Raw genomic sequence first — 26,848 nt, 5'->3', positions numbered from 1 at the left:
GTATTTCGTACGCGTACGGAATAGAAGTACGGAATCGATACGGTACGGACGACCGTACATCCACAAGAGCAAATATACTTTCTACAACAAGAAGTGAGAGAGCTCAGACTTATGATTGCAGCTCTTGAAAGGAAAGTGAAGGAGATGGCAGGAAATGGTAAGCAAGAAATCATTGCAGAAGTCATACAAAAGTGCAGTCATAGTTGAAACCCTACGCTGTGGATAAGATCCAATCCTCCGCTCATAATGCAATGCATAGGGGCTGAGTATCAATGCCGAGGCTGCAGCGTCCGAGTAAGATGGCTTTCTAGTCGGTGTAGTGGCAAAAGTCTTCATCTGAGGGAATTCGATGGTGGCCTGTGCAGATTTTGATAGGCCCTTTTGCTGAAGCTAACCACCCAAGCTGAGCCAAAGTAAGAGAGAGAGAGAGAGAGAGATGTATTACAGTCTTCCGGAGGCCTCGCAGGCCTATGAGACAGTACAATATCAGAGTCACTCATACTGATACAAGCCACTATGGGTTGAGGCGAAGGGCTCACTAAGACCCTTTGCTGAGTACTATACTAAATTAAGATCAAAACTCAGCTCTAGCTTCTAGGCTCATGTTTCCACCTTTGCCTCAACTTTGGGCTTCGATTTCAGCTTTAGAATGGGCTGCAAGCCTATCTCACACAAGGCAAGGACTTACCCAATAGCCCACAAGGGCCACGTGCATGAATGGGCCACATATCGCTAGCGTTGTTGAGTGGAAGGATTGGCCCAAGTGATAGAACGTCAAAAAGATTCTAGCATGGCTTCCAACAGAAGACTTGGCATCTTATCTCAAAGGCCAAGTACAACCACCTTGGGCAATTGAGCAATTAAGTCACACAAGATCTCAAAGATCTTGGCCAAGTGGAAACAAAAGTCCTCGACCAAAAATGGAGACTTCAGACCAAGCCTGAGAAGAGAAGGCCATTGAGTCCAAAAAATCATCAAGAGAAGATCAAGGAGCCATTAAGGAGGAGACTTGAAGCCAATTGTTGAAACATAGTAGATTCAACTTCACAAGAGAAACTTTCCATCACCGACGAGAGGCTTCCCAAGCAGCAAGAACACACCCCCTTAGTTAGTGGAACATAGTAGACTGGACTTAACAAGAGAAGCCTTTCCTTCACAACTAAAGAGGAGCTTCTTGGGTAACAAGGAGACCTTTTAGTAGCAAGAGACAAACCCCAACGACAGCCCATAGATATCTTTGCAGACAAGGAGGGAGTGCAACTTAATGGGGAAAGGAGCGACTTGGATGGCTCAATACAATGAGAGGAAGCAGGTACATCTACCCCCAAGTGAGAAGTCAACAGCTTGTTAAGCTTGTGTTTTGGTTTGAGGCTAGAGTGGAGAAAGGATGCCCAGCATATTCTCTAGATGGGGAAAGCACATGAGCTCTACTAATAGGTCTTTGGAGCCTAGCTAAGATTCATTGCTCCCTTCCTTGCACTACATGGCACTCTGGTCCTCTTGGTGGAGGCGGCCAGGGAAGATCCCTACACGCTCAACCAAATGGCCATCAGAGTTTGTACAGTGTCTATCCAAATATTTGGCCGAAGTGTAAGATAGATGGAGCTACGAGCCATCAAGTGCCTATCTTTCTATTTTTTGCAAAGAAAGGAACCTTCTATTAATGCTTGAAAGACTTCATACAAAACAGTGTTGAGAGTTGTGGTGCCATGAGCACTTGTAGAGCAAAGGTATGAGCAAAGGATAAGCTGCCACATGGTATGGAGGAGATATCCCACATGTGAGCAAGCAAAATGGATGTAAGTACCCTCACCTATAAAAGGGAGGTTCATTTGAAGTAATATCAATCAAGCACTTTGCACTATCTCAAGATTCTCTTTATGAGTCCAAGCTAATCTATCTTGGAACCTAATTGACTTGAGATACATGTCATGAGCACTCTCTTCATCATGTTTCCACATAGGTTCCATCCACCTTAGAGTGCTCCATAGATCCTGAGGCACACATGTTTTGTCATGGTATCAGAGCATAGGTTTAGCTCTCCTAGTTTAGCTCATTAGTAGTTCACTAGGATTGCTCCCATTCCTAGATTAGTTTAGATTAGTTTTAGATCTAGAGAGTTCTTTAGAGTGTTTCTTGAGTTGTGAGAGAGATCTAGATTCATTGTTCTTGTAAAAGAATTTGGTCCATTGGGTGTTTGAGAGAGAGAGAAAGAGAGGTTTTTCCGTCTATTCTTCTTCTTCTTCAAGAAAAAGTATTCAAAAAGGTTTGAATTGAATTGAGAGACCTAGTTCTACTCTTGAGTGAAACGGGTGAGACATAGAGTTCCAAAAGATACGTAGAGAGATCTGAGTCCAAGTTCCTTGTTCTATGGAGAACTTTGAGTCTCTAAATCCTATCAAGTATTCTTCAAAGGCTACCTCGACGGCAAGGCGGCAGCAGCACAACAGCATTCGACCTCCAATATAGTTTCAACGCCCTTCATCCCCGGACTGCAGACAGCCTCGCCTCCTATAATGACACCTCCAAGCCTCAAGAAACAACAGCCCAAAGCTTTGACTTTCCATTGACGCAATCTCCTAGCTTTTGCAACCTGATCGAGCACCGCCAACTACAACTATGAAGCAGCAAGAGCGGCTCTTGACAGCCAGCAACCTCCAATGAGCCCTTGTCTCCTCAGCAGTCCTCAGAAGCTGTGAGGACTTAGCACAGGCCCATCGAAGGAGCACACGGAGCCCCGGGCTTGACATCCACACAGTAGGCGACTCCTCCATTCCAACAAACACAGAGAAACAACCGGCTTTGGCATCGCTCCACGGTACTTCAACGACTACTGATAGCTCCATTGATGACCACAAGCCACGCCAGCTCCACAGCTCCTACAAAGCGCAGGACTCTCCAACGCAGCAGCGTCTACCAAAAGCACGACACCCATGAGCTGCAACTTCTGCTTTTCCGCAGTCAGCTCTAGACGACGAGCAATGACCTGCAATGAAAGCTCCAAAGAGCTTCAATATCTACAGCAAAATGAACTTCTTGCAAATGCCTCTCCAACGAGCTATCTTCATCGTCGCCACCGCATCGCCGTCGTCGCTGCAAATTCTCTGCAGCCTCAAAGTTTTTTTAAGGTGTAACCTTAAGCCACGTGGCAGATAAGGTGTCAAAGCTAACTGTGGTTAGGTTCAACTACTTGGGTTAGCTGAACCATGGTAAGATTTGTGTAAACCTTGGGTTAACCAAGTGGGTCTAAAGGTTGCCACATGGCACAGTGCCTTCTAAGCACACAGCCTCTTGCTAAGCACAGTATGGAATTCAGCATGTGAATCCCTGTGCCACATCATCAAAGGCCCTCTTCTTCACAAAAGCTTCAACAAGCCATAACTTGCAATCCAGGAAGAATTTGGACATGCTCTAAAAAGGAAAAGTGATCGTCTTTTCGAGCTCTACACGCCTGTCAGATCAAAATCATTGTATGCAATTAGACACTGCCAATATTGAAAGAAATCAATTGGTAAGACCTTTGCAACAATTGGAAAAGCAAAGCATGAATGCAAACATCGATGTAAAAAGCAAGCCAAAAGCACAAGTGCATGAGATGACCATAGCACAAAACATGGCATCCACACATAAAGCATTAAGGCACATGGAAGAACAAAGCATCATGCATCAAGCTACGTCAAGAGAAGAAGCAAACGCCATCGACATGAAGCATTGAAAAGCAAAAACCTTGCCAACCTTGCCTATATTTTGTAATCAAGCCTGACCACCTGAGAGTAGCTATGAAAGCACCCAGGGGAGGTATTGACATGTAAAAACCACACTTGACCACCTTAAGTAGCAATGCATGCACTAAGGGGAGGTGATGGAATGTAACTCACATCTGACCACCTTGCAGTAGCCAAAGGATTATGGCACCAAGGGGAGGTGTTGAGAGTTGTGGTGCCATGAGCACTTGTAGAGCAAAGGTATGAGCAAAGGATAAGCTGCCACATGGTATGGAGGAGATATCCCACATGTGAGCAAGCAAAATGGATGTAAGTACCCTCACCTATAAAAGGGAGGTTCATTTGAAGTAATATCAATCAAGCACTTTGCACTATCTCAAGATTCTCTTTATGAGTCCAAGCTAATCTATCTTGGAACCTAATTGACTTGAGATCATGTCATGAGCACTCTCTTCATCATGTTTCCACATAGGTTCCATCCACCTTAGAGTGCTCCATAGATCCTGAGGCACACATGTTTTGTCAAACAGCAGCCCCAAAGGTGCTAAGTATGGAAAAAAAAAACTAGGAAAAGGCTGAAAGAAAAAACGGCCTGTTCCAAAGAAACCCAGCTCACTGCCTAGGGGATCTCTGGTACTGGGGCTAACAGCCAAGTGGGGGGAGTATACAACTAGCGAATCGCTCGCGGAGTGAAGATGTAGAAGACGACTCCTGAAGGCCAAGCCTTGCAGAATCAAGCACGCCTGATCATCTGCCAGTGAATCCCATCAAGGCTCCCATCCATCTCAGGGTCTCTCACAGTGAATCCCATCAAGACTCCCATCCATCTCAGGGTCTCTCACAGTGAGCCGATTCAGTAGGCCTCCAGGACCTACGCAGTAGAAGCCAAGGTGCGTGCTGCCTTACTACATCATCATCCTCAAAGCGGCACCAGTCCGAGAAAATTGCCCCAACCAAATGCTGTCTCTTCAAACGTGAAGTCCCTCCCACCTAGACTCAGGGATGGCTAGGTCAATCTCTCTCATCCGTCGCCTTGCCCCTCACAAATGCGCCAAGCCTCGCCTCTGCCTCTGCCTCCATGGGTAATCTACTGCATCTGCCAAAAGACCCGCCGGACCGCTGCCCCACTGTGCTCAACCAATGTGTGTCCGCTGTCCAAGCATACATCCCTCTTGATCTCGGATCTCAGGGTGCCACATAAGGGGCTGACGCTTGAACTCCTCTCTGCATCTGGGCGGAGCACGAATGTGACCCCTGCTAGTCTCTACCACACCCTGTAAAGGCTCCGCATCAAGGGGGAACCCTTCCCTGTAAGGGGGGCCTCTAAGAAGATCCATCTGTGTGAAGGCTGCCACTGCCCTCTGGGGTGTGGGGTGTTCCTGAGAAGCCCTCTCTGTAAGAGGATCTTCTAAGGCTCTGCACTTGGGATGAGACCGCAAACAACCAACTTGCCCAAAAGGGCTCTGCTTTGGATCTCTGGATCTATGATACCCAAGCCTCCCAGTGCCTGTGGCATGATCACCGCCTGCCAAGCGACCCGGGCTCTAGTATTCCGCGTGCCGTCCGATCTTGCCCAAAGGAAGTTCCGAACCAACAATCGGAGCTGCCCAATACATCCTCTATGAAAGCACCAGTAGGAGTCAATATACCACGTCGTGGCAAGAAGAACCTGGTTTGCCACTAAGGCATGCCCTCTGTTTCTAATAGAAAAAATTGGCATATCATCTCCCCATTGTCTCGATGCTTTGCTAACATTAGCAATATTCCTCCACAAAAGGGGAGAAAAGTACTCTAAAGTCTAGCAATCCCCTTCTAGATTAACTCCGCATGCCTCGACTCTGCAATCCCATAAACAATGCTGAATGGACTCCTTAGCAGAAAGGCAGCAAGGGCGAGTAGGGGTTGTGATCCAAACCTGGACCTCCACAGGTCCACTATGTTGAATATCTATTGGTTTGTTATGTAAACCTTTGTAGCGGTGTGTGTTATGCTTTACTAAGGTTTGAGAGGGTGTGGTGATGCTGCCACTAGCTGAGTGGCCATGCAAGAGGTTACGACATTTAGAAGATGGTGCTTTGTGAAGCAGCTTCTCTTTGTCTCTCCCAGGCGCTGTGCTCTCTTTGTCTCATGAGAATTATTCAAGGTTGCTAGAGTGACTCTTTGTTGTCACAAGGGTTGGCTTAGGATGCAAGAGGTTACAACATTTAGAAGACAGTGCTTTGTGAAGCGGCTTCTCTTTGTCTCTCCAAACGGTGCATGCTCTTTGGCTCATGAGAGTCTTTTGGCTTACTACAGCCTCTTGGTTGTCACTAGGGTTGGGTCGATGGTGGCTTTTGAGCATTGGCTAAGGAGATGTAGCAGCTAGTCGTGAGTCTTGTGGTCTTGCAGTGAGTCTTTGGTAGTTATTTCCATGTCTTTGTAAGATGCAACAAGCCTGGTAAGGATGCAGAGCAATCAAGTTTTAATCTGAGTCTATATGCAAATTATACAAGTATTTTTTGTGTCCCTATCAGTGTTAGTTATTTTCGCACCTCTTCACTTCACGTAATGCTTTAGGTAGGATTTTCTACGGGTTGTGTGGAGTGAATCGTGCTTGATATCCAATAGTGGTATTAGAGCTTCTTCCTAGGAGATTGTGCAGAGTTTTGGTGAGGGTTTGTCAAGAGAAAGGTGGGTAATTGGTCGAAAACCAACAGGTTAGATCGAGCTAAGTCCACCGTGGTAAATTCGATGGAAAATTTTTTCCATCATGGCACTTTTTGCAAGGAGGCTGGACAGCTAGGTGCCACCTTAGGCTCTGGACCAAAACAAAGTGAGAGAGAGGGTCAAGAATAGGAGAAGGGCCCTCCTAATCTGTAGAAACTAGTGGAGATGCCAACTCTAACCGCAACCCAACCAGTGGCAGCAGGTTCCAAACGTGGTGGAGGTGCCAAAAAAGGCTGCACTAGAAGGCTTCTTAGCCATTTTCTTCTTCCTTGGCAATCTTTAGCGAAGTGCTCCAAGATCCTGAAAATCCGACACTATCCTGCCTACCTACAACCTCAACTCTCGGCCAAAACACTCGAGCATAATATGGTCATCCGATAAGGTAGGGTAAGTGACGATGACGCTAACTCTGGTGACAAAAATCTGGCAACCTGATAGCTTCTGCTATGGAAGAGCATAAAACAAGGAGAGAAGGGATCTCAGTGACCAAATGAAAGAAGCTATGATCGTGGTGACGAGTCAGTGGGAGACCTAAGGCAGCAAACCAAGAAACCTAATAAAGAGTGATGCGACCCGCGTTTGCTCCTCTATTGGGTCAAATCCTAGTGAAAAAGGTGATAGAAAAATCTTCCTGGAACCAAGTAAGCATCCAATCCCTAGTATGAGTCCTTGATGGATGGGACCCATGGTTGCATGCGAAGAGGGTGATGGAGCTCTCTAAATCCAAATCCTTAAGGCTAAGGGGTCTAAATGCATTAAATGTGCCAAGGGGCAAATGATTTCAATGTTATCCCAATAGAGGGGTAAATGATGCATTGAGGAGAGGCCCTCAAATGTAGACATGTGGCATACTAGATCCATCTAGGGATTTTGGGGCTTGGTGGAATTTGCAAGCTTGAGCCTTCACGTTGTTGATTTTTTTATGAGGTCTTGCAACCACCGAGGTTGGTTGGGAGGAAATTGTGTGTGCCTGCCCCGTGATAGATTGTGAATTTGATCTGTGAACTGAGCAAAGGATTGAGAGCCTAAGAGCAATGGAGGAGCTAAACTCTCAAAATGAAGCAGGCAGGCAGAAATTCAGGTTTAGAGCATTGCTCACTTGGAAGCTTAAACCCAACAACCTGTGTCATTGAATGAAACCAAGTTTGCCTCCAGTGACAATAGTATTTGACCCTAAGGAGGTGCTAAGATATGATAAGTATTTTCTCATTACAATATACCAAGTCTGAATCTATTGATTTTCGTTCTATATAAAACTTGACTAGTGTCTATTTATTATGAAGTCCTGTTCATATATTTTGACATCCTAAAGAATGAGCAGTATTGAATAAAGATAGCTTTCAATTTTTCCTTATTACTAACCTTCCCAGTGCTACAATAATGAATTTCTGTCAGTTTCAGCATCAAAGAAGAGAAAACTTACCATTCCAGCCCCATATTGAAAAGTGAAAGTATCACCAACATCGTTCTTTCCTTCTTTCCCATACCCCAATGAATCTAGATATAATCTGCATAGGAAGCCCATCATAAGTCCTTGATTTATTGATTTGACAGACTCTAGAAATTAAATGCAGACATGCTATTGAACTCCACATGACATCAAAGCGCCTTGCTAATTTGTACTAAAGATTACGGCAATCCCTATTCAAGTGAAAAAGGTTCAGATCAAGAAAATAGAACTTTGCAGCCAACACAGCTAAACCTGTTTTGATGAAATCCAAAACAATTCGGCTCACCATTGTTTGAGCTACACGTTTGAATTCTGTTTTAAGAGGTGCCAACCCTTGCTGCAGGATCAAACACTCCATTGCCTATAAATCCTACAATCAAGCTATATAAAAAGTTGGATATGGAGCAGTATGAGGGGATTCTATAGAACTGGCCCCGAGCCCGAAGAAGACCAGCTATCAAATGGGAAGTCCAAGATAATCGATGAGGATCCACAAAAGCCATCAAAACCCAAAATGCCAACCACAACACCTCTAGTGGTGAGATACAATGGCACATATTTCTTCCAAGGCTACTAACTATCAGCTTAAAGAACAAAAAGATAACAACTCTGCATCTCATGATCCATCAAACCCTAATACTGCTCTTGTAACATGTACTTTGGTATCTCAAATTACATCTTGACCAGCCCAAGTTACCTTGTTAGCATTCTTCCCTTTCTTCTTCACACATAGTCATTCTTACTACTTGGCTTGCTAGTTTTCCATGCGGACCCCAGCCATAGAGGTATCAAGGGGCAATCAGCTCTGCTCTCTCTCTATCCCCCTCCTTGCAATGAGGGAGACAAACTGCATAATGGGAGTTAATGATTGGGGACCTATGCCTCATATGTATTCTTGAATATAAATAGACTCACGCTGCACATATATGATTTCAAGAATGGGTGAGCGTCTTAAAGGCTCATACGAATTGTGTAAACTTGCACGAACTATCGACAGGCTTGACACCTTCATTGTTGAAGAAAATGATTTGAATTTGGCCTAGGTCTCCATTGTGGATAGTTTGATGTGTGCCTATAGTCTTCTTCCCCCCTCCCCCCCCCCCCCAAAACAACCTTTTTTAAAAATTGACATTTAGCTCTAGGTTGAAGCCCAATCTAGAGATGGTAAAGCCCCTATAGATGACCTCCCTTAGGGGGCCAGTTGGGGTTTAAAACGGTATAAGTGTAGGGTCGAGCAAGTTTCTACAGACGCTTGAGCAAGGCTGAGCAGGATTGAGCAAGGTCAAGCGCAGGGAAGGGCAAGGTTGAGCTGAGGTTGGGCAAGGCTGACCAAGGCTAAGATGAGAGAGAATGAAAAGGAAAGAAAGAAAGGTTTATTAATGTCTACAAAAGGCCAAAAGTTCCTATTAGATAAAAAATTGGAAACATATATGAGAGAGAGAGAGAGGTTTATTAACATCTATAAAAGAAAATGATTTGAATTTGGCCTGGGTCTCCATTGTGGATAGATTGATGTGTGCCTATAGTCTTCTTCCCCCCTCCCCACCCCAAAACAAACTTTTTTTTAAATTAACATTTAGCTCTAGGTTAATGAAGCCCAATCTAGAGATGGTAGAGCCCCTATAGATGACCTTGCTTAGGGGGGCAGTTGTGGTTTACAACGGTCTAAGTGTAGGGTTAGAGCAAGTTTCTACAGATGCTTGAGCAACGCTGAGCAAGACTAAGCAAGGTCTAGCGCAGGGAAGGGCAAGGTTGAGCTGAGGTTGGGCAAGGCGGAGCAAGACTAAGATGATAGAGACAGAAAAGGAAAGAAAGAAAGGTTTATAAATGTCTACAAAAGGCCAAAAGTTCCTATGAGATAAAAAATTGGAGACATATATGAGAGAGAGAGAGAGAAAGAGAGAGAGAGAGAGAGAGGTTTATTAACATCTATAGAAGGCCAAAAAAGTCTATGAGACCAAAAAACTAAAATCAACATGAGACTATCATCTATCACGAGTAGTTTGAGCTCCATCTAGCTTGATTGGGGTCCCCTAGGTCTCTCTGAATGTCCGAGATCTGTTGTTTGCGATCCTCAACTCCTCTCAATAGGTTGTATTTGCGGGCATCATGAAGTGGTCTAACATCGAGTTGCAGCAATGGTGGTATCTCAGATGGGACGAGTGCTCACAGGACCTATGTCTAGTCTCTTGCTACCTTGGCGTATCTGGAAACCAGGGTCACAATCACCACATCTACCAATTTCTTCTCCTACCAGGAAGAAGCATGTGATGTCTTGCTATGTAAGATCACATCCCACGGAAAGTCTCATGAGTGTGGACCTGAATCAAGTAACCTCATATACCAATAGTGCAGCGCATCTATGGTCTAGGTGATCTACGACTCTCCCCGTATCTATATATCCATGGGTGAAGAGATAGTGATGTCCCCTCGGATCTCATACTATCTAGGGCAATGCATCAAGAAATGCAACTCTATCTCCATCCCATGTGTGTCACAAACCGTGTAGAATTCTCAAATCTCCACAATGTCATGTGACTGGCAACCACACATCCTGTCTCAAATCTAACGTCAGCGTGATAAAGGCCTGAGCTAGCCCATGGTGATCCGTACTGCATGGAAAATATGAATCTATAGGTACCCTAGTGCCTAGATGAAATGGTACTAGCTTAGATGGAGGAAATGCTTGCTATAGAAGGCCATCTTGGTCACATCCCAACAAGGTTTCATGATGATCATATACCGCAAAGGGACACCCATGGCCTATGGATGTATACATGTCATAGATCATCCCGAATGATATGATGAATCTCTTGTTGTGTCAAGTGCAAGAAGGGGGCATCTAGTGAGTATTGATATGGCAATAGATGATCAATACACATCCCCAGCGATCAAAAACCATCTTGAGACGTGTGCATACTAGGACAACTCATCTCCCTCAGCTATGGAAGTCTCTGTTAACCTGCGTCTATCAAGCCCAACCATCTGAACCTGTCTAGATATGTAATGACCTGGAACAAGGCATCTAAGTGAAGGGGTTTCGCTACGAACTCAGCTAGGACAATGTCATGTGAAGTGCATCTCTTCCCCTAGATCATGCGAGATAGCACCAAGACTTGTAGTCTCTCAAAGTTAATCCACTCATCTCCTTTAAGGTATACTGCCTCATAGGCACCTACATATAGGGCTTCTAGTCTAACTACAGAATCAAAGTAGAGGAAAGAGCAAGAAAGGCCTGAAATGCAAAGAAGGGTTCTGCCATCGCTGCCTCCCTACGAGCTGCACCTGTGTCTCCCCTCCCCCCCTACCTTCCTTCCTAGACTGCTCACGCCGTCGGGCGCGTGGAGCTGCTACGCGTACGTATGATCCTTCTCAGCGGGGCGAGTTGTGCTCGCGGCCCCTTGCGCTGACATTGCAAAGATAGGTGTGCCCATCACCACAGCTCATGGGCTGTGGCCACCACGAGCAGCAGACCATCTACCAAGAGAGCCATTGAGCCCGCATTAGGAACTCTGCCAGCGTCCATGCTCGCCATCGATCGTCAACCAGCCAACAATCCTGTCACATTTCAAGCAGCCCTTTCTCCAATGCCTTATCCATTCACAGCCACCGAACTAGGACTGATGAGCACTTAGTAGCTAGCATTTCTTGAAGCACCCGCCAATCTCTTCAAATCATTGTGGAAGGTTGAGCCTCGACGGATCAGCAGCTCTTTGTACACTCCTTTCTTACCCTTTCTAAGAGCTTGTGCTTGCTTGTGCAAGCAACTCTAAGAGGCCCCTTGAAGCTTCCTCTACTAAATCACCTCCCGGTCTTCTCATTCAAAGGTTCAGCTAGGCAGTGACGTGATCCTTCCTTACGAGCTCTTTCCTTCCTTCTCTCTTTACCTTCTTTGATTTCCCGCCTTTGAGCGGGCGGTGCAACCTTTTGCTTATCCCAGTGATCTAATTCTTTGGTGGTGACCTTTGGTCTGGCCAAAGGGGCTCTATGGCAGCACCCTTGATCCCCACAGCTGTCAAAGTTCTTCTTTCACCGTCGGATGAGGAACAAGTACAGCACGCAATAAATCTTCTTCAGGACAAGGCAGTGTTTGGCAGGATCGTTGGCCTCACCCCTTCGAGGAGACATATCAAGGATTGGATCCAAGCTAGCCTGTCACCAGATGGTCACTACATTCAAGAGGTCACTATCTAGGGACGCGGTGTTTTCCTCCTCTAGCTAGGCTCCCCGGATACCGCTATGACTCTCGTGGAGCGTAGCCCTATCCTCCTGGGAACCCACTTGGTCTACCTCATCCCTTGGTATCATGGCTTCACGATGGAGCACATGGACTCGACTCACCATGTTCCTCACTTCCCAATGGCGCCCGATTCCCAAGACTTCCAAGGGAATACATGCCCATCCTTTCCTCCATTGGACGAGCGTTTGGCACAGTTTTGGAGCATCCAGCAGAGTCACAGGCGACAATGGTGACAGATGATGTGGTTCCTCGACTCAGACTCGTGGTAGAGAGCCCGGACACCCTACCAGATGTGATTCTCTTGGAGACTTTGGAGGGGGGTACTCTTCGTCAGAGCCTAGAGGTCTTAGGCTTACCAGGCCACTGTTTGAGGTGTAGACAAATGGGGCACCTAGCTCATGATTGCACACGTGGCCAGCACCGGACTCATCCCCCCCAAGAGCCACAGGGACAGCATAGCGACATGAGAGGGGAGGGGACTCAGAGGCCACCTAGGCGGACGCAGCAGGAGTCTCAAAGACAGCAGCCAGAGTCGTAAACCCCCTGGGTAGAACATTTGGACGGTAGATGGACTAAGGTGGGGGCAAAGAAGAGGGGCAAGTGGGCCAAAAATAATCAACGATATCGTGCACAAACAGCTACGCACTCACAGGGAGATCTGATTGGAGACCCACAAGTATCACGTGATTCGCAGAGGGAGACAACGACCTCAGGTCATCCCTCAAGCCCCTTCGGAGGAGAGACTCCTCGTCCACCGCCGAACCCCCCACCGTAGCCAGAGCCGACGACACAGACACTCAGAGCACACGTGCCCATGGCCTCTCGGGCCCTCCCCCTCTGAGCCTGTAGGAGGAGCCTCAAAGGGCACAGATGCCTTCACTGCAGCACCCTTCTCGAGGGACAGTAGCAGACTCCACACAGCCTTCTTCTCCCCCTCCTGTGGACCCGCCAGCCTCTTCTTTGCAGCCCCCTCCCGCGCTGCCTCGGCCTCCTCTTTCCCCGGTGATTACCCTCACTACCCGCCCCTCCCCTCCAACCCCCTCCCCTGCCCTCCGCTAATTGCAGCCTCTTCCTCGATCACATCGCCAGGCGCTGCAGTTGACCCCGCTTCCACGAGCACGGGCAAGGCAAAGACTCCTTCGTTGACCTCTCCTCACCAACAAGTCAACACCCTAGGCTGCCAGGACTCAACCTCCTCTTCCCATAGTTCCAAGAAGAGGGGTCATGTCGATGACTCCGTGAGCCTTCACATGCGTGCTGGGAGGCCGTTACCACGAGAGTTATGGCAGTTGGGACCTTGGAACTATTTGGAGACTTCCCCATGCCCTTGGAGTTGAAGCTCTGCGACGCGATGATGGAGCACCAGATTTACCAGATGATGGATGAGTGGATGGGACCTCAAGGTATGGACCTCTAGCTCGCTCACGAAGGTTTTGGGGTACTTCCAACTTGGCTTCTCTTGAGCGAAGCCAAGGTCAGGCCTAGCTACATGTAGCATTGATCCGCCTACCAGCACAGACGATTCTCTCACAACCTAACTACTCGACCCTCAGACAGTGCGCCGACCTCTGCGGCATAGATGTCTCCTTCATATGGTACTGGGCACACAAGGTAGGGATTGAGCCAGTGGCGACTCTGGTTCGTCGATGCACGGACATATTACTCTCCCTCCAAATCTCCGACGAAGTCGCTAAAGTCAGGTTTCTTAGAGATGGCTCCCACGCATAGGCGAGCCTTGTTCACTGCCGCCCCTTCCCCATGAGTTTGACAATAGTGGGTTGGAATGTGCATGGCCTTCATGACCGTGCGCGCAATCAGCCGCAATACTTGATTCTCCGTCACGAACTTCAGCGGGCTCTAGTAGATGGACAAGTGGACCTTCTCTTGATTCAAGAGCACATGTTCTCCGCAGCAGACATCACACGCTATCATCGTTTTCTCCCTAGGAGGGGCCCAAAGGTTTGGTCCCCAGCAGTGGACAGAAGCTCTCAGCATCCCAGGCGGTAGCCCCAGAACCTTTTGTGTAGGGTGACCTCATTCAAGGCAGTGTGGATGGGCCTTTAGGTAGGAGAGACTCATATTCGTGTCTTAAGTGTGTAGACACCCACTTGCAGACAACACCGCCGGCTTTCTGGCAACAGCTCAAAATTTGCCTCCTAGAGGTGGACTCATCGATTGTTGGAGGGGACTTCAATAATCTTGAGCTCCTAGAGAATAAGGGAGGAACCCCTTTTGCAGAGATGCGTAGGGGAGAGGAGTACTTGGGAGCAGTTCATCTTTGTGATCCATCACAGGGACCCCTAGCAAGAGCCTGAGTTCTCTAAAACCCCGGGCAGCCTGCGCTTCTCCTTCAGTCAACGGAAACAGGATGGACTAGGGATTGGGCTTTGCTACGTGGAGGCTCCACTAGTGTTTTAGCAGGCACCACTATGTCCGACCATTCTCTAGCGGTCCTGCACTTAAAGCAGCCCCGTCGCGGACTCCCCCAAAAAGGGATTCGTATTTCAAATGTTCTTTTCCAGGAGAAGGACGTTCTATAGTTGATAGCAAATCTCTGGAGACAGCCCAAGAGCAATCCCAAGGAGGGTTGGGCGGCTTGGGTGGCTGAGAGGATTCAGCGCAGCAGTCAGAAACTCCAGAGTCAGGCCCTCAAACGGAGGGCGGCTCTTTAAGAGCAGGAGAGAGCCCTTCACAGAGACCTTGCATCTATCGAGAGACTTAGGGAGCAAGATCCGAGATCCCAGTGGCTTAGGGATCGCCTAGAGTGTGCATGCTTGGAGCTAAAAGATTTGGAGGTTCACAAAGCAGAGTTCTCATACCATTCTTCTTGAGCGAGGTGGGTCCAGCAGGGAGATAGGATGACCCGACAATTCTTTCAGGCCACCAGACCACAGTCCGCAGGAGCCTAACTTTATCGGCTTTGAGACCCACAGGGACACATGCGCACAGACCCACGAGATCCTTGAGCTGACTACAGTCTTCTACAACCAACTTTTGCAGTCGGAGGAGGTATCACCCACCACCATTCTGGCTAAAGAGGCGGTTTGGGAGCAGGTCCCCTCGGTAGTTTCATCGGGCCCTACCAGACAGTTAGAGGCTCCTTTCATGGACGAGGAGCTGTGGAAGGCCCTTCAGGCCCTTCCAACCCAGAAGTGCCCTGGCGAGGATGGCCTAACCCGACCTTTTTTCGATGCTTCTGGAAGCATATCTCCTACCCCTTTCAGCCTAGCCTGCCAGGAGATCTTCGACTCAGGATCACTCCCACATTGCTTGAGCGGAGGCTAGCTATGCCTACTTCTAAAGGCGGGCAACAGGTCAGACATTCCGCAGTGGAGGCCGATTACCCTTCTAGACACTGCTTACAAGATCTTGGCTAAGGTCTTGAGTCTACGTCTGAGACCCCACCTCCCAGATATCGTTCATGAGATGCAGACTGGTTTTGTGTCCAAGCGCGTAGCATCCTGGATAACATTTTCACGTTCTGGGAGGTAGTGGACTAGGCCAAGGAGAAGGCGCAACCGCTCGTCGTTCTTCTTCTCATTTTGAGGAAGCCATATGACAGGGTGGAGTGGTCCTTCTTGGAGGGGACCATGCAACGGCTTGCTTTCTCAGAGAGATGGATCAGAGGGGTATCAGCTCTCTATGCTGGCAGTTCCAGCGAGATGATTATCAGGGGCCACACAGGCTAGGCCTTCCCTCTCTCCCACTCAGAGAGGCAGGGCTGCCTACTGGTCCCTTATCTTTTCCTTTTCGTGGCAGAGGCCATAGGTTACTTTATGCACTCCTAGACTCTTAATATTACAAGGATGTGGCTTCCGATCAGATAGTAGGAGGAGCTCCTTAACTCTAAGTTCGCAGATGACACCGCGCTAGATGTGGATGGCTCTCGGCCAGCCTGGAGAGGGTCAAAGGGGCCTTCGCCATTTACTGCGAGGCTTCCGGAGCTCACATAAATTGGACCAAATCCGTTGGTTTCTCCGAGAGGAGAGACACCGCGTTACCTGGGCTGCCAGGTAGGCATTGACATTTCGACAGAGTAGCAGTTTAGCCCGGTCCTAGAAAGTGTCATGCGCAAGCTCTTATACTGGAGCTCTGCCAAACTCTTGCTTGCGGGTCGTGCACTAGTGGTGAACCAAGTACTCTTAGACACAGCCCGGTACATCGCCTCGTGTTGGTGTTTTCATCGGGGCTGCATGGGGCAGCTTCGGCGTCTAGTACGAAACTTCCTCTGGTCGGGATTGGATGGCACGCGCAACACTAGAGCCAAGGTGACTTGGCAAACAATCATCTTGCCACAGACACAGGGGGAACTTGGCAGAGATGAAGAGCAGAGCCCTCTTCGGCAAGCTGGTTGTGAGAGGCCTTACTCCGGGTGCGGAATCTGGACGCTCCTACTCCAATGGGGGCTTCTTGGGTACACACCTCGCACAGGGGGGCAGTGGCAGCAATCCTACAGGTGCATCTTCTTTGAGGCTCCGTTGACAGGGAGGGCTCTCCGTTGATGCGGAGTCACTACAGAGTGTGGCAAAGATTGGCAGGAGGACTCATATGGGCTACGCCATCTTGCAAAGAGGAGTTTGAGAGGGAGCCTCTCATCAGGCACCAAGATGTCAAAGACCTAGACGGACGCATGCTGGGGCAGCAAACTCATATCAGATGGGCACAGTGGGACTGGGGACTGGCCAGATCCTTTGGGACATGGAGACGACTTCCTAGAGAGACAGAGGCCCGCAGACATGCCTTCTCCTACCTCCGAGGAGCAAGTATCAAGATGTAGGAGATTGAGGAAGTGATCCCGGACTCCTGGTGGGAGGGACTACAAAGTCCCTGGACCCCCCATTGCTGGTTAGGACAATTCTCACAGACAGGGGACCCGCTCCGGATCCGCTTTTTTCGAGAGTCTCTTGGTTCCCCCCAGTCTCGTTTCTAACGGGTGGGACCCGTAGGCTCATTGCAGGACGAGTCAAAGTTGGAGGAGGAGAAAGAGGTGGACCTAGAGGACCTGGAGTGGCAAAGGATCAAGATTGCGGGTCGCTTGGGCACAACTTAGTACATCGATCCCTCAATCATCTTATTGACCCCAGAGGGAGCAGTTTGGCACCTTTGGATTTGGGAGGGCACACCCTTGTGTGACCTTCAATGGGACCCAGGGGAGAGGTTTTGGCCTTCCCGCATAGGGCAATCGGACCGGATAGAGGAGGTCTCCCTCTCGTACACCACTCGCATCGGCAATGTCCCGCGAGAGGTCATAGGCCGATTTTGGCCCTCCCTCTGGACACGTTTGCGCCCGTGGAAGATCTCTTACTTCTTCTAGCTGTTGGCGCATGGGGGTCTGCCCATCGGCCCCTAGCTAGAGCAAATGCAGATTGATGGCAGATGCATGGGTTGTGTGGATCGAACTTTGGAGACCATCCTGCACTGTCTTTGGGGCTGCCTCGTTGCACAACAAATTTGGTTGGCGGCCCTCAGAATTGTTGCTAGCATGCAAAGGATTAGCAGGCATTTCAAGTGGGGGATGGTGGCCTGGCTCACATGGAGGCCACGACTTTGTGATCGACCCTCTCATGCCGGCTTATAGGATACATGGACAACAGGTTTAGGTCAACGGACACACATTGATGGGCACAGAGGACAATGGCACAACAAGATCCTTCAGGGCTTTGGAGGCAGCTCCCTAGGAATGCAAAGGCCAGAACGTAAGCCCTCTCTCACCTGAGGGAAGCAAGGCATCCAGATAGCAGGGATTGACGCTGCGATCCCTGCTTTCTCGTGGGAGGGATTATGGAGTCCTTGGACCCCACACTGCTCGTCGAGGCAGCTTTTAAGGACAAGGGTGTCTCTCAAGATCGAGTTCTTTCGAGAGTCTCTTGGGTCCTGTCGTTGCAAACTTTACAAGGTGGGACCAGGAGGCTTATTGTAGGCAAAGACAAAGTTGAATGATGAGGTAGAGGTGGCCTTGTAGGGGTTGGAGTGGCAGAGGTTCAGAACAGTGGGCCACTTGGGCAAGACCTGGTACATAGACCCCACCATAGTCTTATCGACCCAGGAGGGAGCAATGTGGCACCTGTGGCTCTCGGAGGGCAGACCTTTCTGTGACATCCAGTGGGACCCTGGAGAGTGGTTCTGGCCAACCTGAGTAGGGCACTTGGATAGGATGGAGGAGATCTCTTTTTTCTTATATATGACCTCCATCAAACGTCGCCTACAACAACTTGGACTCCCTCGAGGGAATGGCATTGGATTGAGCAAGATGTCACTAGAGAGGTCATCTCCCGCTTCTGGCCTCGACTTTGGACTAATGAGTTTTGGTACGACCACCTAGATTTAAAATCCAAACGAATCCTTTGGAATAAAAAGAGACCCCAATGAAAGTTATTATGTGAATGATGGAACACTTAGATGCAGCTGCTTACCCATTAAGCCTATATATTGTATAGTAAATAGAACACAGGTCACCAAGAGCAATTGCATTTCCAGAGCCTTGACCTAATTCCCTGAACCTACAACATCAACACCATAAATATTGTTATTCAATATCAATGCTTTGTGACAGAAGCTTTATTACAGAAAACAATCCACTATGTATCTTCTCCCAAATCATCAGGAACAAGATACGAAATGTGATTTCTTTTCTTGCTTATATTCTCGTCAATTCCACAGCAGCACATTAAGGTTGTTGCACAGCTTATATGTTGCATTAAAAAAGCACACTCTCAATAGCTAGCATTAACACATGTCCTCATAAATCTGAACAAGAAGTATCTCCTATGACAGAACTGAGTTGTCATGCACACTCTCAATAGCTAGCATTAACACATGTCCTCATAAATCTGAACAAGAAGTATCTCCTATGACAGAACTGAGTTGTCATGAACACTAATTAAGACAAAGACTCCTTATGAAAGCGATTCATATATTACTGTGGTGTTCAATAGCAAGAGGATAGAACAAATCCCATCTTTGCCTAAGCCATAGTGATCTTTGTTGATCGTGTTGAAGGTGGCGGGTTCACCCCTCATTCGCGTATGGAGCATTGTCTATTGTGCCTTAATTGAAGGGCTGGTTGCACTTGTCCACACGTGTAAAATGGGGACTTTTAAAGTTTAGTCCCATATACAAAGTGGTATTGGAGGTGGCCTTGGACATAAAGCCTTGATCGAAGACCCTCCTCACATCCTAGCTAGCTCTTTTGGGGTGTGAGGAGGCTTACGTGGCTGCAAGGACAAAGATTGGGACCCCCTTACTCGGCGCTCGTATGGACATCTGGCAGTGGATGTCTGTGTCTGATTCTACAAATTGCTATCAAAGGCTACCTTTTGGCAGCTGCCACGTGGTAACACCTGGCAGCAGCTGTCTCTAGGTAGGTTCTGTGTGGAGACCATATGTGGCAAGCAGCTTCCGTGCAACTGAATACATGTGTCAGGCAGTTCTTGATAGCTTGATGGCAGCTCCTCCTGGACTTTAGTGGTTGGTGGCAGCTGGTCGTATTTGGCTGGCTGACCCCGCCTTTGTGGGTGGTTGTCGTAGCCTTATTTGATCGGCTTGGCCATGTTGTGTGCTTCGGTGTTTGTCCACGGGGTGTTGGAGGTGGTGGCCTTCACCCCTTGTTTGCATGTGGAGCATTGTCTATTGTGCCTTAATTGAAGGGCTGGCCATGCTTGTCGACATGTGTACAATGGGGACAATGGTCCCATATACAAAGTGGTATTGGAGGTGGCCTTGGATATAAGTCCTTGATTGAAGACCCTCCTCGCATCCCAACCAGCTCTTTTGGGGGTGTGAGGAGGCTTGCGTGGCTAGGGGGTCCCATATACAAAGTGGTATTGGAGGTGGCCTTGGATATAAGTCCTTGATTGAAGACCCTCCTCACATCCCAACTAGCTCTTTTGGGGGTGTGAGGAGGCTTGCGTGGCTAGGAGGCACGAGATTGGGACCCTCCATACTCAATGCTCGTATGGACACGTGGTAGTCTTTGGTTGGCTATTTGTGTGTAAATCCTATAGATCAGGGCATCCAGTGGTCAGTAATATCATTCTCCATCATCGTAGGAACACACCACAGCAAAGAAACAGATATTAGACCTATAGCTTTGTCAAATCTTTTTAAGTCTCAGTTAGATTCAGTTAGGTTGTTACAGTTGGATAAAATCACAAATTGTTGAAGTGTTGTCACACTTGGAAAGACATGATTGTAGAAGAGGATTGCTAGGATAATGATATGCTTGCTACAAGAGGATTGCCAAGGACAAACAACGCAAAATGGCCAAAACGTTGCTCAGGTGTTTATCCTCTTATCCCTAGGTAATATTCACTCACTATCCCAATGGGCATGCCATTGGGTGGCTATCATTAGTTACTGGTCATACAGAGGCTGCAGTAAATGGTCGACATCATCGCTACAAAATTGAAACGAAAATGAATACAACTTGCAAAGGTAGCATTCCACAATGAGCAACTCAAGTGAACTCCACACTAAAATGAAAGTACAACTCAAATAAGCAGCTCAAGTGAACTCAATACTTGGTCATAGCATATATCATGGCCAACCCTTCGCTTCCAATGATATTGTAGTTTCTTAAGGCTCTATTCCATTATGTGAATGCAAAGTACATAAACAGATCAAAGTTGTGGTCTTCATCAAGTCGATGGCCCAAAGCTACACCAATGGCTAGCATCGGCATGAACATGACTTCCCAAGTGGGTTGATAAAGGTGTCTGTGAGCTTGACGAAAGGCAGAATGAAGGCTCTCCGTGCTGCTACTCGCTTCTAGACCCCATCCCTCTTGGACTACACCTCTAACCTCCACCTCCACCTCACGCTCTCTACTAGGCCCCTTTTGCTTCTCTTTGCCCGCCCCACTGTGTTTTCTTCTGCCTCCCGTTGCCTACTGCGCACTTCTGCTTTCACCCTCAGCTGCACAGCCCCGTTGCTGCTGTTCCGAAAGCAGCTGCGGGTGTTTCATCCTGCCCCCCATGCATCTGGTCGAGGGCTTTTTGGGATCCGCCCAGTCGTTGGTAGCTATTCAAGGGGCCAAATCCTCACTCATATTGCGTCCTTGGCTGTGGAAGCTCCGTCTCTTGACCTCGATACCTCCTTTGGGCTGCTGCTCTCTAGAACACCTTTCTTCATCCTTCGCCACCAATGCCCCACAGCGTCGAGGATCCGCCAACAAACCCTACTTGCAGCTCATCAATCGAGCCAAAGCGAAGTCCAAACGAGGCGACTAGTTTCTTCGATCTCTAGCCACCACACTTAGCAAGCATGCAAAAAGCAATAAATCTGCGCTTTAAGAAGGCAAAGAAAAGTTGGGAGGTGGCGGTGACTCGTAGGACATCGCTATTGGAACACTTTCACAATTCCAAGAAACACGAAGGACACACAAGGTCACTTTTCTAGCAAAGGGCCACTATGACAAGATGCACCAAGTGTCGGAACTGGAGGCCTCACAAATCTTCCTAGATGGAGAGCCGACACTCGTAGGCAATTCGTAGAGCAGCAAGAGAGATCGAAGCCACGAGGACACGGCTTTGAGCCACAATTGGGGGCACAAGTTGAACCTTGAAGGTGACAAACGAATGGACAAGGAGCAAGAATCGAACGCCCCACAGAGGAGCGAAGGATCGATATGCGGGTAAATGACCATGAGGGGCTCTGTGACTTCGCCGAGGTAATGGGCCAAAGAATGATCTCGTCCAAATGCGATGCAAACATTACCCCGTTGAGATGAGAATTCATCAACCTCAAACACCTCCTGCAACAATTCAATAAACACTACAAGACCGACAAAACAAATTATACCGAAAGAACATCAAAATATAAAATATTGTTTGAACTTACCACTACAGCATTGTCAGCTTCTATCCTTTCCTCATTTGCAATGTTGATGGAACTAGGTGTTGTGTGATGTTCCATTTGGTAGGTGGAAGCTTTCTCTTGACCTGTCTTGGAGATGGAAGCTTCTGCATGAGAGCGATGTGCATCATATATGGACATGTTTGCATCCCTCATTGAAAAATTGCAAGGCAAAGTGTGAGGCGACTCCTTCCCCAAGTCAACGTGGTCCTTACTGCGCCAAATCCGAGGCACCTATTGCGCTAGAAGACAAGGGTGAGTTAGCAGGGGCTGCAACTATCAAGAGATTCGGAGAGCACCAAAGTATGCTAGCGCAAGGGGGCCACGAGAGGTACTCCAAAGAAATCTAAGAGGATTCGCAAAGTCAAAATGTGTCGGAGTTATTTCAAATACGATGCAATGGTACCTACCCTTCTGACTAGTAGTTGTGAATGATTGTAAATGTGGGTGGGTAATACCCACCACGAATGTCAGAGCGTCTTGTATATAAGATCTTAGAGTCCTAGGAGTTACGCATGTGCATAAAGTGTGGACATAGTGCCAGTTGAATCTTTACTGCCGATTGGCAAAGTAATAGAAGAGACTTAATTCCAATTTGCTATCCATAACTCTCCTCCAACAAACCATCACCTAGTCATTTGGAAATGGCAATTTTCACACACCCAGAGTGAAAGCGAAGGGTGAGCCACGACAAGATGAACCCAGTTCAAATTCAAAATTCGATAGCTACACAACATTTTCATTTCGCATCAGATGGACCGCAATCATAATTTTTTGAAAAAAAATCCGAAAAGATGTGGGTGCCGTGGAGACGTTTGGTGGAAGGCTAATTAAGCGAGAGGCGAAAGAGGTCAGAGGGATCTCACCGCCACTCACACTCCCTAATTAAACTAAGTTTTAACAATCTGTCCCCCTCGGCTTGCCTCACAGCGCACCTCTTGCGACCCCTCACAGTCCCCTCCATCCCCCCTTCGTTGGCTTCCACCTCGCCATCTCCTTCCTTTTCCCCCTCAACTCGTCTTCTCCACTACATATATATACCTAGATGAATCCAGGAACATTACCAAACTCATCCTCTAAAAAGACAACATAGTGCAGTTTCAATTTCATGATAGTCACTCATAAGATTGAAAACCATAAACTCCACACATAGCAAGGACCAACTACTATAGTCTATGACATCCTCACTGACGTCATCAACGCCCAACAATGGGTGTAAACCATACATAGTATAAATTAATGCATCCACTCCCTTTTTCCCTCATCTCGGGTTCTATCTCCTGTGAGAAAATGGAAGCAAGAGCAAAGAGTGAGCAAGTAGAGAGTGAGATGAACGTAGGTCACTCCCAGTAGGTCACTCCCAAAGTGTACTAAAATGAAGTGAAGTACAATGAAGGAGACGAGGGTTTTGTCTAAGTGACAAAACCCTATCTAATCACTAACCGTAGTTAGAGATTAGACTATCATTAGGGAAAAAAACCTCTAAGAGGAAAAAGTGCCCCTAACCCACTTATTACAATACATTGGCCACTGCCTAGAAAATCATAATAATTCTAACACCCCCCTCCAATGCCAATGTGGTGTACAAGGTAGTGATCAATCACCAAAAGGAGATAATTTTAGGACACTGCGAAATCCCTCAAACTACTCACGTGAAAGTGCATTACATTGACCACTGCCTAGAAAATCATAATAATTCTAACACCCCCCTGCAGTGCCAATGTGGTCTACAACGTAGTGATCAATCACCAAAAGGAGATAAAATTTAGGGCACTGCGAAATGCCTCAAACTTCACGTGAAAGTGCTTTGGTGAAGATGTCTACAACATTGTCATGTGTTGACACATAGATCATACTAATCTCCCCTGCATGCAACTTCTCTCTGACATAATGATAATGAACCTCAATGTGCTTCGTGCGAGCATGAAACCCAGGATTCTTTGCCACTGCTATAGCACTCTGACAATCAGTGAGAATTGGAGAAGGACACTCCAATAAGAGACGAAGATCAACGAAAAAACGTCGCAACCAAACACACTCAACTGTCGTTGTGAAAGCTGACCTGTACTCGGGTTCACATGAGGAAGTAGCCATTGTAGATAGCTTCTTGCTCAGCCAAGAAATGCAAGCTTTGCCCTAAAAGAAACAATTACCACTAATGGACTGTTGGTATCATAGTCTCCAGCCCAATCTGAATCACTGTAAGCATGCATCTGCAAGTCACCCCCACGGGGAAACATCAAGCCATCAGACTTTGTGCCTTGCAAATAACGGAAGATGCGTTTTACACCCTGCAATGTGTTGTCTTTGGGCTGTGCAAATATCTGCTCACCTGAGATACTGCATACTGAACATCGGGCCGTGTATTGCAAAAATATATGAGACATCCAACAGCTTGGCTGTAAAGTGTGATATCCACTGATTCACCTACATCATACGTAGTAAGCTTCAGCCCCGACTCCATGGGAGTGGCTATAGGCTTACAATCTTGCATGTTGAACCTATCCAAGAGCTTTGCTCCATGGGACTGCAATTCATTGTGCATGGCATGCATCCAATGCACATTATCCTTTGCTTCTTCAAAAGAGTCAGGCTCCTCTTCATCAAAAAAAGTCCCTGCATAAGCTGTCTCAACTGAAAGAGCTCCCCCCGCATGCCTTACTGCACTACGAGTCCTATCAGGCAATAGGGCCTCAAGCCTTCTCTCCCTGAGAGTCTGTAGCAACCAATTCGGGACTGTTTTGGCTTAGTGTATCTCTTGAATCTTGTAACAGAGGGTTACTTTTTACTTAGGCTAAAGTTAGTAGAAAGGCCTTTATTGGCTTGTAAGTGTTTTTTCCTTTTTTTAGGGGATACCATAAGTTGCCACGTGGCATCCTAGGATATAATAAGCAATACTGCTTTGTACTACCCTCGGCCATACCTATATAAGGGCTCTAGTTGTACTTGGCAATTCATTCATGACTTGTACTTCATTACTGAAATAGAATATACAGCAAGAGTTCAATACTCAGCTCAATTCTAAAAAGGATTGACTTCCTCCTATCCTTGTGCAGCCCCTCACAAGTCTCATTAAAACCACATGCTACATGCTAGTAGCTACCACCAATAACCTAGATACCATTCAATAACCATCAAATTTCATAGAAATTTCATATTCACAACACAAAATTGAAAATACACAGCTATGAGTCATTCATTAAAAAGAAAAACATCACTAGCTCTAGGAGTTCGATTCCATGAGTCATAGTAGAAAGTACTAAGTACATACTCAAACTTCAAAGTTCAAAGTTCAAACTTGAAACTTCACTGCTAATCTCTAAACAAACATCACACAAAAATGAAAATACTACTAGCTGGTATAGACTTCAAAGTTCAAAGTTCAAAGTTCAAACTACTAGCTAGTTGCTAGTCTAGAGTAGTAGAGTCTAGACTCTATCTAGATAATACTAAGCAGACACATATTCTCCAAGTGATGAACCTCCTCCTCCTTAGCCTCCTCAGCATCTGTATCATCATGCTCTATACCACTGGCTGAATCCTCATACACCTTGGAGTCGTCCTCTGGATGTGGAGTTGCACTAGTATTGGTACATGTGTGGGATCAAGTGATGCGATTTGGAGCACTAAGCCCCTCGTAGATATCCCTCTCCTCCTCCAAGGAGTCGCCTCTGCTTTAGAAACTCCCACACCTAGTCCCAGCAAGATACAGGTCTATTGCGTGGGATCTTCCCAAATTTTCTTTGTTTGGAATTGACGCGTACGTTGCCTAGTAAACGATCCGGCTACATATCACTTCGAAATTATTCGTGGTTGTTGCTGAGGTGTCGTTCTAAATGCTCGAAGCACTCCACAAAGCTTCATGTCAAATGAAGAAGGATTACACTGGAGTTCAGAAACATGGACAGTGACCTGACTGTTCACTGGCAGTTTGGTACAGAAGTATATTGTCGAACAGCACCTCTGTCTATAGCTTAGTCCTACATAGGCCTCTATACAAATTGGTTTACATAGTGTGCAAAAGGAGCCTTGCAACAGTCTGCTACTCCTTGGAAATTGAGCTATTCTTGATCAGGGCTTAAGACAATGCATTCAAGTCATTAAAGATCCCTGCAAAGAGGTCTACGGGTCAAGCTAATAAGCAGACAATGGGTATCCTTGATTCCATCTTAGAGAAGGAAGCAATTGATGCTCAGACTGTAGTTTCTGAACACAATGATCCTCATGTTGGCAATGTTCAAGGGGATTTCGCAGCAACTCCTCAAGTACAAACATCCCTTAACCAAGAGCAGATCATAAAGAGTTGTATCGACCCAATGCTACAGATATTCAAGGAGCTAACTAATGAGATTAAGACCAATAATCAGAGGATTGACCAAAGGATGCAGAACATGTCTGCCACTTTTAATTAAAATTGGAGCAGTTCAAGAGAAGCCAAATTTATGATGGGAAGAGACCTGTGAATCCCCAAATTGATGGAGACTCAGGTTGAGATGATGATGATGATGATCCTATACATGTAACTGAACCGGTTGGTTTTATGGCTTCTGCCCGAAGGACCTATCACTCTAGTGGAGTTACAGCTCATATGGATAAGAATTCAGCACATGGTAAGACTCCTAATAATAACAGTTCAACAGCTAAAGAGTTGTGTCAAGAATTCCATGAATATAAGTTGCTACCAGCAGACTAAGCTTAGGGCAGCAATGACATTCCAGCAATATATACAAACAGTTAAATCTATTGATCATCCTTTGGAGTGGGTTTAAAGGATGGCTTTACATCTGTAGCCTTGTAAGCCTTAGGTTGTCCCAAAAGAAACAAGTTGGTTAAGCAGTTATCTCAAGCAATATTTGGTGAGGGTGACATGGCACT

At 47.1% G+C, this 26,848-nt stretch overlaps 1 protein-coding gene across 3 annotated transcripts in view; it reads right to left on the bottom strand.

Moving 5' to 3' along the window:
* Nucleotides 1-26,848, bottom strand: part of LOC147884607 (peptidyl-prolyl cis-trans isomerase FKBP16-1, chloroplastic-like) — a 53,349-nt gene that overhangs the window by 11,340 nt on the left and 15,161 nt on the right. For all 3 annotated transcript variants that reach the window (XM_087397794.1, XM_087397795.1, XM_087397793.1), the window contains 2 exons: nt 18,535-18,621; nt 7,855-7,939 (listed from right to left, as the gene is read on the bottom strand). In XM_087397794.1, the coding sequence (XP_087253920.1) occupies nt 7,855-7,939; nt 18,535-18,621 (172 nt within the window). The remainder of the gene's footprint in view (nt 1-7,854; nt 7,940-18,534; nt 18,622-26,848) is intronic.

Source organism: Dipteris shenzhenensis, chromosome 26 (genome assembly GCF_047967505.1).
Source record: "Dipteris shenzhenensis isolate YYH24624 ecotype China chromosome 26, Dip_SZ_1.0, whole genome shotgun sequence".
NCBI lineage: Eukaryota > Viridiplantae > Streptophyta > Polypodiopsida > Gleicheniales > Dipteridaceae > Dipteris > Dipteris shenzhenensis.
Note: the sequence above shows the minus strand (reverse complement) of the source record. Positions and strands in the feature narration are given on the sequence as shown.